Source organism: Silene latifolia, chromosome 6 (assembly GCF_048544455.1).
Source record: "Silene latifolia isolate original U9 population chromosome 6, ASM4854445v1, whole genome shotgun sequence".
NCBI lineage: Eukaryota > Viridiplantae > Streptophyta > Magnoliopsida > Caryophyllales > Caryophyllaceae > Silene > Silene latifolia.
The window spans coordinates 68,619,662-68,634,547 of NC_133531.1; the positions used below are offsets into that span (position 1 = coordinate 68,619,662).

The following is a 14,886-nucleotide window of genomic DNA, read 5'->3' on the forward strand; positions in this document are numbered from 1 at the left end:
TTCTTACTATATGATTTCGGTTTTATGGGCACCAACAAGATCTCCTTCTTGTTAGTTCTTGAGCTTTCCAACAATGGATGAACAAGATTCAAGTTTAGAATCTCTCCCAAAAGCATATACCCAAGGAAACCTCTTAAAGACTAAAATAATATGATCTAGTATTAGGATTAGTCTTACTTAAAATTTTGACACAAAAATATTAATTTGTTGTCCTCTATTTCGGTTAAGAGGAGAAGAGATTAGTGAGTTTTATTTCTCTAGGATTTTCACAAATAGTAGAGAGTTTTTTTTGTCTATTTCCTTCTTACTCTAGAAATTATAGATTTTGAATGAATAATTAATTAAAGAGAAAACTCCTTCTCTTTTTCTTTTGTTTTGGCTGAAAAAAGGGCTTGGGTAGGTTGCCCAATATTTTTCATTTTTGCTCTTCACAAGAGACTAGGCATGCAACCCTAGTTATAGGTTTGTTCTTCTCAAGATGTCTAGTCTTGCATGCCTATAACCTAGGGTTATGATTGTGTCTCCATTTAAATATAAACAACACACTATAAACTATATACTCCCACCCTTATTTTCGGTACATGCATAAAATGGAGAATCCATTTTATTTTTGTCATTTGTCAAATTGTGACAAATGTGACATGTTACTTGACATGTGAATTTGTAATGTATTTTTAACATATTAAAAATCAACATACTCATAAAATATGTCATTTACAAAATCGACTAGTAATTCGTAATTACTTGTACCAAAACGGTTTATCAAATTAAAAATTACAACGTCTTGTATTTATAATAAATTATTCATTCAATTTCAATTCCAAATTATTTCGTAAACAATAATTTTATCTAAGTAATAAAACAATTCAATTACTTAGACCGTATCTAATATACTCGAATTACAATGAGACACGTTAATTTTACTCACAAAATCATCCGTCAATTTTAAGCAATTTAATTAACTCGTATCGGTATACGATTAATTAAATAATCAATTAAGAGTATTTCCCTATAGGTATGACCTAAGGGGATCAACTGATCACCACCGTCGCACGACAGTAATGTCAAACTCTAGTCAGCGAATCATTACCGATATGTGTGGACCAGTTGACTGTAAAAATATTACATCCCACATGTATTCTAAAAATGAGATTTAAACATGTGATCATCATGATCAACAGTTGTGATCGCATTATTGTCGGAGGACACATATTCCAACAATCTCCCACTTGTCATCGACAAGTGTGCGTCACCAATTCTCTTGTCCTATTACTATCTCCCACTCAATGCAAGGTGTCTTTCAGGTCGTACTTGCAAGTGATCATATCGAGAGTGGTTTCCTCGATCTGGAGAATAACTGATTGACCGGAATTTATCTACCATAGATACCTTCCAAGCGTGGCCACGCATTTCCAGTTCATTACTCCTCGAGTGGCCCTGAGATATCGTTTTAAACCTGACAAGGGGGTGGACAATTCCTATCGAACTATTCCCTTCGACTAGCCACATCCATCATAACCCAAAATATGCCCATTTGACCCCATTTACGAAGGTCGTAGTAACACAAATCAAAGTTAATATGAAACTGTGCCACCTTAGGCGAACAGTCTTTAGTCAAAAGAATCGACTCAGTAGAATACTATAGTAGCTCTCGCCACGACCAAGCTATATAAATTTGCCAGAACTCTATAAGCGGTCATAAGGCCCGACAAAGTGTTCCTAACAGTCTGCCTATGTGATCGACTAGTCATCTCATATGACTCTATGGCATTTGAACTTGCTATCAATCGCATCACACTCTAGTCACTTCGAGACGTCACCTCATACAAGTGACTATGGGCGAATACCATGTTAATCCGGGTTCACTTTAACGGGGTTCAATATTGTCTTTACAACCCGTTTGGATGTAACAAAGTATAAAAGGAGTTTTCAGATTTTTAAAAACTCGAACGACAAATGTGATTATCATATGAGTAGTCAATACTTGATTACTACTTCATATCCAATTTAGATCTTGTATGTAGTTGTTCATCTCAATTCAATTGAAATGACATGACTCATCATGTTAAGCCTATGAGAAGGCTTTGGTTAGTAGGTTTTATGAACTTTTTATACCTTACTCAACCTTAATACATACTCGTTTTCCTTTGTAATGTATACATTTGCATTACAAAACTTTCTGAGTACGTGTCGAGATCCAATCAAGACATAGGCCCTCTAGCCTTAGAATAGCTCCCACCGTTTTCACAGTGTGCGGGACTCATCCTTCTTGCACATCTCATGATTTCAAGTGTACTCAATTTCCGTTGTAAGCATCCTCATTGTTCTTTATTGCTTAGAATGATTCTAACAAATCTATTTCTTAAATAACATAGCCACAATGGTATCTTAACCATCCTAATGTGTTTTGATTATGGTTTTGTCGGAAACCATGCGCAATCTCAATTTTCAATTGTCACTTGTGTAACACCCTTACACAAAATTACATCAAAAACACTTTACATTACATCCTTAATGCTTCTGCAAGCACTTAAAGATAATCTATATGGCTACTTGGTAACTATTACTTAAATTCGATTTTAAAACAATTTATCATACTCAAAGCATATGAAGTGTTATACATCATCACTTATTTAATTGATCCGACAGCGGAAGCAAATGGAATCAATCAAATATGTTCAACTTGATTGAACTAGTCATGAATCTTATTAACATAAGACTTCTTATTTGACGCTAATATCATCTAGATTTATCTTCATAAATCCGGATATTAAACTTGTATTATAATACTCCAAGAGTCTTAAATCATTCACAATGATCAATATGTCATCCTCATATTTGACTAATTAAAATTACTGTAACTCCCACTAAACTTTATGTATAAACACAACTTCTCGACCTATCGAGAAAAGTTTTATAACATGATCAAAATATTGATTCCAACTCATTGATGTCCTACTTAAGACCCTCTCTTAAGTTTCACATTATCTTAGGATGGCAAGAATCTACAAAACTCAAGACATGTATTGAATACATTCCTTCTAATTGAAGAAGTGGGTTTTAGATTCACTCGCTATATGTATATCATCATAATGAAACACAATCCCTAAGAAGATCCAAATAGACTTAAGCAAACCCTTTTCTATCAATCAAACTTTGATATCTAACAATTTACTTGGAATTTATTTCGGATTTTCATGGCACTAAGCCTTGTATTGAGTTGTGACTTAAACACTCTCATGTAAATCATATGTTCATTACTTTCCATAAGTAATAAACTTGAATCAAACAATTTCTTTGTAAGTTGCAAGCTCTTTACTTTCTAAAAGTAACACTAATTCATCATCTTCAACAAGTGATGACTTTAACCTCCTAAGTTTTGTAGAAACAACGTCTTACACAAAACGTCTCATGTAGCCAAGAAAGGCCAGTTTCTTATGACATAACATTCTTTGTGGCTCTTTGAATAATACACAAAACGTCTCATGTAGCCAAGAAAGACCAGTTTCTTGTGACATAATATTCTTTGTGGCTCTTTGAATAATTTCTCCCACCCTGTCTTCTAGAAATAAACTTGTATTTTAGAAAGACAGCTTCACGAGCCACAAACCCGTTGTACTCGTGATTATAATAAGGAAAAATGAGCATTTGTTTCTTTTGAAAACTTACAACCATGGTACCCTACCATTTCATATCTCATATTATTCGTTTTAGATTTAGTGGAAAAATAATTTAGACAAAATGATAAAATCCCCAAAAGGATCAAGTAACTCAAAGTAACTTGATCGAAGTCCAAACCATATCGAATAGTGTTTGATTTCTTATCCAACCACACATTATCCCATAATGTGTGTTAAGAGAGATTAACTTGTGATACTATATCACATTTCATTTGGCTTATATCAAAGTCTTAACTTTGATAATCCCATCACGACTAAATCGTGATTCCTTGAACTCTTTAAACTTCTTCAAAGATTTCTCTATTTACCTTATTAAGTGAACACATATACCATAAGATCTAATGGTTTCAAGAGTACTCGATAACTCTTTACGTTCATCATTCCAGAATCTAAGGTTTAATCTTGGGTTACCAATTTGAGTCTTGCATCATCTTCATGATATATCATTCTAGTTTGGTTTAGAATATAATCACCTTGATAATAGGCTAGCCATACATCAAATCATGATGTATAGGGTCACAAAAGTGAAACCTCTTTTGTATCTTAACAAGTTTATATTCTTATTTAGAGTTTATGCACTTAATAGTCACAATTAAGTACAACTCTAAACCCAAAAAGTAGATTGAGTACACAATGACTCTATCTCTCAACATCATTATTGCTAGTCGTCATATTCTAATCATCCTATGTATCAAATACAATGATGAAAACCACCACCGGTTTCTAATATTGACGAAGTAGTACTAGCAAAATTTATGTCAATCAAATAAACATTTAAAGAAGAAGGTCCTATTAGATGTCCCACAACTAACTTGTTGATTCTTCAATAATTTGGGGTAGTTTCCTTTCTAGCGTCCAACAATTAAGACAATGGAAACTTTATCGGTCGGGATTGACAGGTTTAGTATCGTTATTCTCAATAACTTTACTTTTAACATTACCTTGTATCAATTCCATTCTAATTTTACTTCTTTAAAAACCTTATCCTTTTCTTAACGGTTTAAGAGAATGCTCCCTCTCATTTCAATGAGTCTTTGCTAAGAGAAGCAAATTTGAAATTCATGAAGACTACTCTTCATTCGTTTGTTTAGTCTTAAAACTTTCATTGAAGTTGTTGCGGTATTTTGGTCAATTTTGATTTCCAACAAATCTAGTTACCAAAATGATTTAACGTTTCAAAGTACTTAACTCAATTAAGCATATGAGAACCAATTCATTGTAAGTAGATATGTTAGTCAAGAATCAAAAACCCTTTTGATCACGAATAACTTTCATCTATACTCTTCACAAGAGATCCTTACAATGGATAATACGAGGTTTTTAGAAGAAAATTTCAAAATTTGTCTTTAGTTACGATGTTTTAATGGAGATTTGAATCAAAAATCGAAATGATATCGTATATAAATTGTGGTGAAGAAATAGTATGATGCGAACGATGCGACAACGGAATGATGAAAACTATCATTTATCGTTATAATAATACTTGTAAATTGAAAGATCATAGATCCATATTAGACTCTCTAATAAAATAAATTTATCTCATAAATTGTTGTTTATGTGATCTATGTAACATGCATGCTAATATGAAAGCATAAAAAGAAAGTATAAGGAAAAACAATTTCCTTACATTGAATATAAGGTAAAATGGGCACAAATTAGTTCTCCTTACTAATTTGTTCTTGAGCTAAAATGATGTGGATGATCCTCCTTGAAAAACCTTCAACTAGAAAGTCTCCTCCAAGTAGCACCCAAGAACTACCCAACAATATTAACAAGTATGAACTAGTAACTTATTAATATGTGCCCTTGATAATAATACTAGTAACATTACTAACTTTTCTTAGTAATAATGTATACTAGAGAATTATTGTAGAGAGATAGAAGAAGTTTTTTCACATGCAAAAATGAAATGAATTGTGTAAGAGAGGTAGTGTGAAGTAGTGAACAAATATATGGAGTGTGTAAGGAGGAAAAGGAAGTGGCGGGTGGAGTCATCAAGTGGACACATTTTTTTTGTCTTATAATTTTATCTTACATCACATGCAAAATCTAGTATAAGATATATATTATGGTAGTATACAAAATAAGGTAAAATGATTATGTGAGTAATCATCCATTACACTTATTTTACACGGTCCACATGACCATATACGGGTCCATGTTGGTTTTTATATTTGTCGCACAAATCCGTGTAATTTTCATTTTAAACATCGTATCATGTTTAAATGCTTCCATAATTAATTCGTCCAATTCACTCCGTAAATATACGTGTACCACTACACATATTATTTACGTACTAATATTAATCACATTAATCAATTAGTACTATTTTAGTAAATTAACAGTTAATTAACTAAAACCCATTTCCCAAAACTTATTATTTAATTATCACATAATTAAATAATAACTGCCGCTCCTCGAGTTCGCAACTCGAAATCTCTCTAATAATAATCGACTAACCTCTTAGTCTATAAATCAAGGGACTAAATAAATTGTATCTCATACAATTAATTAGTTATCAATTGGGGTTCGATCCTTTAGGTGTGACCGAAAGGGGTCAGTTGATCACCGCCGTCTCACGACAATAACGTCAAACTCTAGTCAGCCAACCGTTATCGATTTACGTTAATCAACTGACGAGGATCAAATAATTAAATATCTGATGATATTCTATTAATGAGATTTATTATGTTAATGCGCTATTGTGGAGGACACTAACTCCAACAATCTCCCACTTGTCCGACACAAGGTGTGCGCTACCAATTCTCTTGTCCGTTTTGATCTCCCACTCAATGCAAGGTGTCTTTCAGGTCGCACTTGCACATGAACACATCGCGAGTGATTTTCTCGATCGGGAGTGTGACTACCTGACCGGAAAAATCTCTCACAGATTACTTCCGAGCGTGGCCACGCATTTGTAGTCATTAACTCCTCGAGTGGCCTTGAGATATAGTTACCCAACGTGGGTGGAAAATTCCTGTATGCCCTATCTATCCTATTGCACAATATAGCTCACCATGACCTAGTAAATGCCCTTTTGGCCTCCTTTCAAAGCACGACCTAGGACAAAAACCAAAGTCACTCGGAAACTGCACCTGCTCAGATAATAGTCTCCAGTCAAAAGAATCGACTCATTAGAACATCTTAGAGATCCCCGCCACGACCAGGCGTCTATACTAGAACTTAGGGACTCTCTAAATGGTCACTGTCCGGCAAGATGTCACACACTCTGCCTATGTAATCGACCAGTCATCACATATGACCTTATGGTGTTGAACAACCATCAATCGACTTACAATCTAGTCACTCCGAGACGTCACCTCATTAAGTGACTAGGGACAAAATACAATGTTCATCTTATTCACTTGAATAGTGTTTAACATTGTCTCCACAACTTATTCAGATAAACAAGGTATTAAAATTTAGTCACACTAAATAAAGATTCATAAAAGAATGAATACGAAAACAATGAATATGATTATCATATATATAATAAAAGATACACTATCCAATTATTACATATCCATAATCTAAAGAAAATCTGGTACTCGTCTCAATCCCATAGAGACGACATGACCATCATGCTTAGCCTTTGATAAAGGCTTGGTTAAAGGATCAGCAATGTTGTCATCTGTCCCAACCTTACAAATGTCAATTTCCTTTCTTTCCACATAATCTCTAATTACATGGTATTTCCTTTCAATGTGTCTAGATTTGTTACTAGACTTAGGCTCTTTGGCTTGAAAAATAGCTCCACTGTTATCACAATATAGAGTGATAGGATCTTTGGCGGAATGGACTACTCCTAGCCCCTCCATGAATTGCCTAATCCAAACAGCTTCCTTCGAAGCCTCAGACGCTGCAAGGTACTCAGCCTCTGTTGTAGAATCCGCAGTAACACTTTGCTTGAAGCTCTTCCAGCAAACAGCTGCTCCATTTTAGCATAAACACGTAGCCGGATTGAGATTTCATGTCATCCTGATCGGTTTGGAAACTTGTGTCCGTGTAACCTCTTACACACAACTCAGTTTCTCCTCCAAACACTAAGAACGAATCCTTAGTTCTTCTCAAGTACTTAAGGATGTTCTTTACGGCTATCCAGTGACTCTCACCAGGCTTGGCTTGATACCGACTTGTCATGCTCAAGGCATACGCAACGTCGGGATGAGTGCAAATCATAGCATATATGATAGACCCAACAGCGGAAGCATAAGGGACGGTCTTCATGTGTTCAATTTCCTTAGGGGTAGAGGGAGACTGTGACTTGCTCAAAGTAATCCCTTGGCCCATAGGTAGAAATCCTCTCTTGGAGTCTTTCATATTGAACCGGTCAAGAACTTTGTCAATATAAGCTTCTTGACTCAATGCTAGTATCCTCTTGGACCTATCCCTATAGATCCGGATACCTAAGATTCGTTGTGCCTCTCCCAAGTTCTTCATTTGGAAGTGTTTCCCTAGCCACTCCTTAACGGAAGTGAGTGATGGAATGTCATTCCCAATGAGCAATATGTCATCCACTTATAGGACAAGGAATACAACCTTACTCCCACTAAACTTCATGTATAAACACGGTTCTTCCACACTTCTAGTGAAACCGTATTGTTTAATGACATGATCAAAGCGACGATTCCAACTCCTAGATGCTTGCTTAAGACCATAAATGGACTTCTTGAGCTTACACACCTTCTTAGGGTTAGATGTATCCACAAAACCTTCGGGTTGTATCATGTACACCTCTTCTTCTAGAATCCCATTCAAGAAGGCGGTTTTGACATCCATTTGCCAAATCTCATAATCATGAAATGCGGCAACCGCTAAGATTATCCTAATGGACCTAAGCATAGCGACTGGAGCGAAGGTTTCATCATAGTGTAAACCATGAACTTGGATGAAACCTTTTGCCAGCAATCTAGCTTTGTAAACATCCACATGTTTATCCACGCCGAGTTTAATTTTGTATATCCATTTACACTGAAGAGGTCGCACTCCTTCAGGTAAATCCACCAAGTCCCATATTTGGTTCTCGTACATGGAATCCATTTCGGACCGCATGGCTTCTAGCCAAAGCGAGTAGTCGGGACTAGACATGGCCGATTTGTAGGTAGTGGGTTCATTACTTTCAAGAAGTAACAAAACACCATCCTCTTCGATGTTATCAAGGTAGCGATCAGGTGGATTAGAAATCCTACTTGACTTTCTAGGAATAATTACCGTTTCAGAGGAAGAGGGAATGCTATCCTCCACGTTCTCCTCTACCTCATTCTCGGTTTGTGGCTCTCGAACTTCTTCAAGTTCAAATTTTCTCCCACTCTGTCTTCTAGAAATAAATTCCTTTTCTAGAAAGACAGCATCACGAGACACAAACACTTTGTTCTCGTGTGACACCCCGCGATAACGCGAAAAATATAAGTTATAAATTCAAGCGGAAAAATAGGGAATTTTTGAAACTTTTAAAATTTAAAGCGCGGGTTCATTAAAATCCAAAACATAAATAAAGAATGCGGAAATAAAGTTTAAATTATACAAACGTGATAGTCAAGGTGAGGGAAAACATATCCCTCGAATGACAATACAATAAAAGGTAAATCTAAGCAATCCTAATAAACCAACTACTAGGCCAAAGTGCTCGCTAGCTCACACATGTCTTCACCCCATACATGCACCAACTAATACCTGTCATTCATGTAAACATGAACGCATACGATCGAGTGGGGAGTAACTCAAGGTTCTCCCAGCCACAAAATGTCGAAACGAACATAACAAAGAACTAAAACAAGTAAGTCATATCAGATACTTACAAAAGATAAGAATATCAAGTTTATATGTAAACATGCCAGTTAAATGAGATGGAACAAGATGGACCAACATTAGCATAATAAAGATTCAGCTATTAATGTGAGACAACTAAATAATATGAAAGACAAGGATACGGTCATTTATGCAAGGGCACGCATTTCAAGGAAAATCAATATAGATGTGAGATTAGACTCCGAATCATGTGAAGCAGTTAAGTAAGGGATCAACCAGTGCGATTTACAAGAATAGAAATTGTAGCCATTATTTGGAAAACCACTCAGCAAACATTGTACGGGACGTGGCTACTAATGTCACATTCATACTTATGGCTTGCCTCTCACCATAAGAACGGATGGGATCATCAATCCCGACGATCATATCGCAACTAGAGGGCTTATAGCTCACCCCTAGTATCCGATAGGACCAAGACAAACAACCCAAGGCATAACTCTTACCTTGAAAGACAAATACCAATATCTATAACCAAGCAAGACCTTTACTACTCATATATAAATATATAATTCCCCTGGTAGGACGACAATGGTACTCCCAAGACTCAGTCCTAGTCTAAATCTGGCCAGACTCTCGGGGCAGAACGGTCCCCGATTCGACATGCGGCAGAACAGTCCGCATCCAAGACTCGATCGACAGAACGGAAGTCGAGAACCCACAATCGGCAGAACAGTCCGAAAGAGGCGGAAATATGAGCTAAACCCACAATCGGCAGAACAGTCCGAAAGAGGCGTAAAGATAAGTCAAGCAATACGGTATAGCATAATGGCATTATCACAAGAATACGATATGAGCTAACCCGCAATCGGCAGAACAGTCCGAAAGAGGCGAGAAGAAAACATAAATCAACCAACTCCCGGCAGAACGGCACGAGAGCGGCGCAACCCAACACTTGGCAGAACGGCACAAGTAAGGTGTAAAGATATATCATAAGAATACGACTCAACCAAGCGATACGAATCAACTTGGAATGGGACTAATACATGTATACTGAGCCAATGATAATCCAAGTAAGACATTTCATGCTAAAATTATATTCATGAATACGAATAAGTACCCCATTTTTTTAATATTGGTCACTTGATTAAGAACATAAATAATTAGTAACTGACCATTTATAATGAGCCAAACAAGCATTCAATTATAAATGACTAAAATGCAAGATTAACCATTTACCACTCACAAGACATGAATAATTATATTGGACTCATATGAAAATGGATACATGTCATTTCATAGACAAATGGAATAATTAATATATGTATTTCATAATTATAAATCATGTGAGAAGAATGTAAGAATGAACGATACTTAACGAATTACAAAATATGAAACACAAGTCGGGATTTAAATAAATCAAATAAAGCAAACTAAGCACCAAAGTACCCATACTATAAGTGCGGCCCAATAACACAAAATATATGTGCGAGCCCAAATGTAAAGCAAATGAAATTTGAACAAAGGGAGGAGGGAAAACAAAGGGGTACCAAACCGGTAAATCACCCAAAAATCGTGTCAATCACGGCTTCCGAATGCCTCTCACGCTGCCCAAGGTAGCACTAATCATGGCTGCCCAAAGTTAGACCGAGTAAAGCATCTAAGAAGACCACCCTATCCCATCTTAAAACAGTCCCAAACAGCACAACGCACATTCTATTCCCGTCCCAAAACAGTCCTAGTTTCATCTCTAAACGGCTCTATAATCTCCCTTTCAACTACCCAAAAACAGACTCCAACATCCCCTTTCACGGCTCCAAAACAGAATCCCGCACACCTGCAAAACTACCTCGACCAGTCCTGAAATATATACCAAAAACCGATTCCCACAACAGAGCGCAACATGTCCTAATTTATTGAATACTTACGCACCAAACAGTCCGAGTTTGAACCATATTTCGGGAGCACTAGGGACGGGTCCAAAGCGGGAACTCACAGGTAAGGAATGACCCGAGTCAGTCCTGAAGGACTGCTCTCTCTCCCTCTGTCCCAAAACAAAACCCAAACAGCCACCACCAACCATCAAAGCGAGCCAAAAGCCGAACTCAAGTAACGGAATACGAACCAGAATTGGGCTCGAAACAGTCCCACAAAAACACCAAAATGGGACCAACTTTACCACACAAATAAGAAAAATGTAAAGAGCTAAACATTACCGAACAAGAGTATGTAAATCAACAAAAAAAGACGGAAATTTCGACCATTGTCGAGTAACCTATCACCGTTACCTGTCTTTGACCTCTTAAACGTCCAAAAGTATGAGCCTTTCTTCAGCCTTCAGCTTAAAAGAGGGAAAAACGAGTTGATTAAGACAAGAAACCGAGTTGTCATTTGAGACGGTATTTTCGAACTTCTACAAAATCAAGACTTTATTACCTTAAAAGAACGAGGGAGGGACGAGGAAGCTAATGGCGCAAGAATTATGAAATTTGGTTGAGAAACGGAGTCGGGATCGGACTTTGAAAACGGACGAAAATGGTGTTATTGTGCTTCGTTGTTGCTGCTTTATTTTTTTTTCTTTTTGTTGTTTCCAAATGCAGAAGAAAGAAGAAGGACGCAGGGGGGTGGGGGTCACGTTAGCCAACCAACAACAAGCATAATAATAATAATAATATATACTAATAATAATAATATAAAAGTAGAGTGTGGGGTGGATAGGTTATATGTTGTCGACATACGATTGGTCCGAGTTCAGATAAGATTCTCAAATAAAATGTGACGGTCTAATGTTAGACGGGATTTAAGACGGGAATTATTACTATTACAGTCATTATTATTATTCGGCCAAAAATACGTATACATATACTATTATATAAATCGTGCCTTAAAAATATAATTTAATCGTACGTATTTTTTATAAAAAGAGCTTTTATATAATACGTTTATAAAAAACGTGTTTGACATAAAATTAATTAAATAAAATAATTCAAATATATATAACAAAATAATTAAACGGTTTAATAAATTTTAACCGTCAGAAAGGGAAATTCGCGGGTGTTACATCTCGTGTTTATTGTAGAAGTAATAGCCACGTGTTTCCCTTGGATATCCTACAAAAAGACACTTTTCAGACCTGCGTGCAAGCTTATTGTCAGACTTGATCTTAACGTACGCTTCGCAACCCCAAATACGCATGAATGACAAATGAGGGACTCTCCCTGTCCATATCTCATATGGAGTCTTATCGGTCGCTTTAGTCGGGCTTCGATTTAGTGAAAATACTGCAGACAAGAGTGCAAAACCCCAAAATGAACTAGGAAGCTCAGTTAGACTCATCATTGACTGAACCATATCAAGTAAAGTTCGGTTTCTCCTTTCGGCCACACCATTTAGTTGCGGTGTGCCAGGAGGAGTCCATTGTGATACTATACCACAATCTTTTAGGTGTGAATCAAATTCAATATTTAGATACTCACCACCACGGTCGGACCGTAGAGTCTTTATCTTTTTATCCAATAGGTTCTCTACTTCTTTTTGAAACTCTTTGAACTTGTCAAAGGCTTCACTTTTGTTCTTCATTAAGTAGACATACCCATATCTACTTAAGTCATCAGTAAAAGTAATGAAGTAGTGAAAACCTCCTCTAGCGGTGATGGTTAATGGTCCACACACATCCGTGTGTATGAGAGCCAAAACCTCACTAGCTCGTGTCCCTTCTCCCGCAAAAGGTGCACGAGTCATCTTGCCTAAAAGGCAAGACTCGCATGTACCATAAGATTCGAAACCAAATGGTTTGAGCACTTTTGATGAAGCAAGTCTCTTAATGCGTCTTTCGTTTATGTGGCCTAAACGACAATGCCAAAGGTAGGATTCATTTGGATCACCCTTTTTGAGCTTTTTAGTTTCCATATGATAAACGTAATTAACATCATTTAAATCATAAATGCCTCCAATTGAAATGGCCTTGCCATAAACCACATCATTTAAAGAAAAAGTACAACACTTGTCCTTAATCATAAAACAAAAGCCTTCCGCGTCTAACGCAGAAATGGACATGATGTTCTTAGTTAAAGTTGGTACAAAATAACACTTATTTAAATACAACTCTAAACCACTAGCTAAAGTGAGCACATAGGTCCCTACGGCAACGGCGGCTACTCTATCTCCATTGCCCATGCGGAGATCCACATCACCTTTTGCTAGTGCTTGCACGTCCCTTATACCCTGCAAATGGTTACAAAGGTGAGAGCCACATCCGGTATCAAGTACCCAAGTGGAAGTACAAGCATAATTAACGTCTATCACATAGAGAGAGGAAATCATACCAATAGGCGTCACACGCCCTTCCTTGAGATCCTCCAAGTATTTGGGACAACTCCTCCTATAATGCCCCTTCCCATTACAATGGAAACATTCAGCCTCGGAGAGCTTGACACTTTTTGCCTTGGGATTGCCATTCACAACGGCCTTCCCCTTTCCCTTGTCAATTTTCTTTGACGATTTCTTGAATTGGGATTTTTCTTTCCCTTTTCCTTTCTTGACTCCAAGAGACATGTTCTTTAACTTCATGGTTAAAACATCTCCCTTTTCACTCCCACTAGCCTCCATATCCCTCTCCGCTTGGGTGAGGAGTGCATGAATTTCATGGTAACTCTTATCCATGTCATTCATGTTGTAGTTTACCCTAAAGTGGGCAAACTTGGTGGGGAGTGAGTGAAAGATTCGATCCACCACAAGAGTTTTAGGAATCTTACACCCTAGACGCTCTAGGATGTCAACATATTCAACCATTTTTAGTACATGGGGACCAACCTTTTGGCCCCTCTCAAGTTTAGCTTCAAAGAAGCGTGCCGCCGCATCGTATTGACGGACTTTAGGTGTTTGTGAAAACATAGTGATCATACGAGTGAATATCTCGTAAGCATTTAAAGAAATGCATGATAGCTTGAGCTTTGGCGATATTGACCATATCAACACATTCTTGATATCATTCAACATCCTCACATAGTCATCATGGGCGGTCCGCACCGCCGATGAAGCTCTTGCACCGGGCTCGATTGGAGGAGCATCGGTCAAGTAAGTGAGCACATTGTCGGACAACGCGGCACTTTTGATGTTGGATTCCCATTCAAGAAAGTTACTACCGTCATCTTTTAAAATACATTTGTCCATTACGGACCTTAGCCATGAATCTTTGCCTAGTGAAGTAGTCGATGGAGTTGATGAAGTTGTCATTGCGAATTAAAATGCTACAACAAAAAGGAAAAATTAACATTCATTGTTTTAAAAATTTCTTGTAAAAACATGTTTAGCAAGTTTTAGCATTTATATAATGACCTCCCACTAAATTATATAAATGATTCCAAGACCCAAATATTAAACAAAAACGAGCATCGCTTGGGCGAAACATCTCATAATTGCGTAAATTCGGTAAGTCACGTTGACTAATTCTACCTCTAGA

At 36.9% G+C, this 14,886-nt stretch overlaps 1 protein-coding gene and 1 long non-coding RNA gene across 2 annotated transcripts; both read right to left on the reverse strand.

Annotated features, from left to right (window-relative positions):
* Positions 1–9,149: 9,149 nt before the first annotated feature.
* On the reverse strand, positions 9,150–12,086 carry LOC141586856 (uncharacterized). The gene is made up of 3 exons (XR_012519633.1): positions 11,862–12,086; positions 11,714–11,766; positions 9,150–9,353 (listed from the first exon to the last, which is right to left on the reverse strand). It is a non-coding gene; the product is annotated as an uncharacterized LOC141586856 (long non-coding RNA).
* A 1,292-nt stretch (positions 12,087–13,378) lies between these two features.
* LOC141658776 (uncharacterized) lies at positions 13,379–14,668 on the reverse strand. Its single transcript, XM_074465606.1, has 2 exons — positions 13,751–14,668; positions 13,379–13,649 (listed from the first exon to the last, which is right to left on the reverse strand). Exons 1-2 carry the CDS (start codon positions 14,658–14,660, stop codon positions 13,615–13,617), a joined length of 945 nt encoding a protein of 314 aa, XP_074321707.1. The 5' UTR covers positions 14,661–14,668; the 3' UTR covers positions 13,379–13,614.
* Positions 14,669–14,886: the final 218 nt, after the last annotated feature.

Excerpts from the sequence above, each read along its gene's own strand:
- LOC141658776 (XM_074465606.1), bottom strand. The coding sequence starts at position 14,660 with ATGACAACTTCATCAACTCCATCGACTACTTCACTAGGCAAAGATTCA. Across the intron at positions 13,650-13,750 it reads AGGGCGTGTGACGCCTATTG|GGTATAAGGGACGTGCAAGC; the intron begins GTATGATTTCCT and ends AACCATTTGCAG.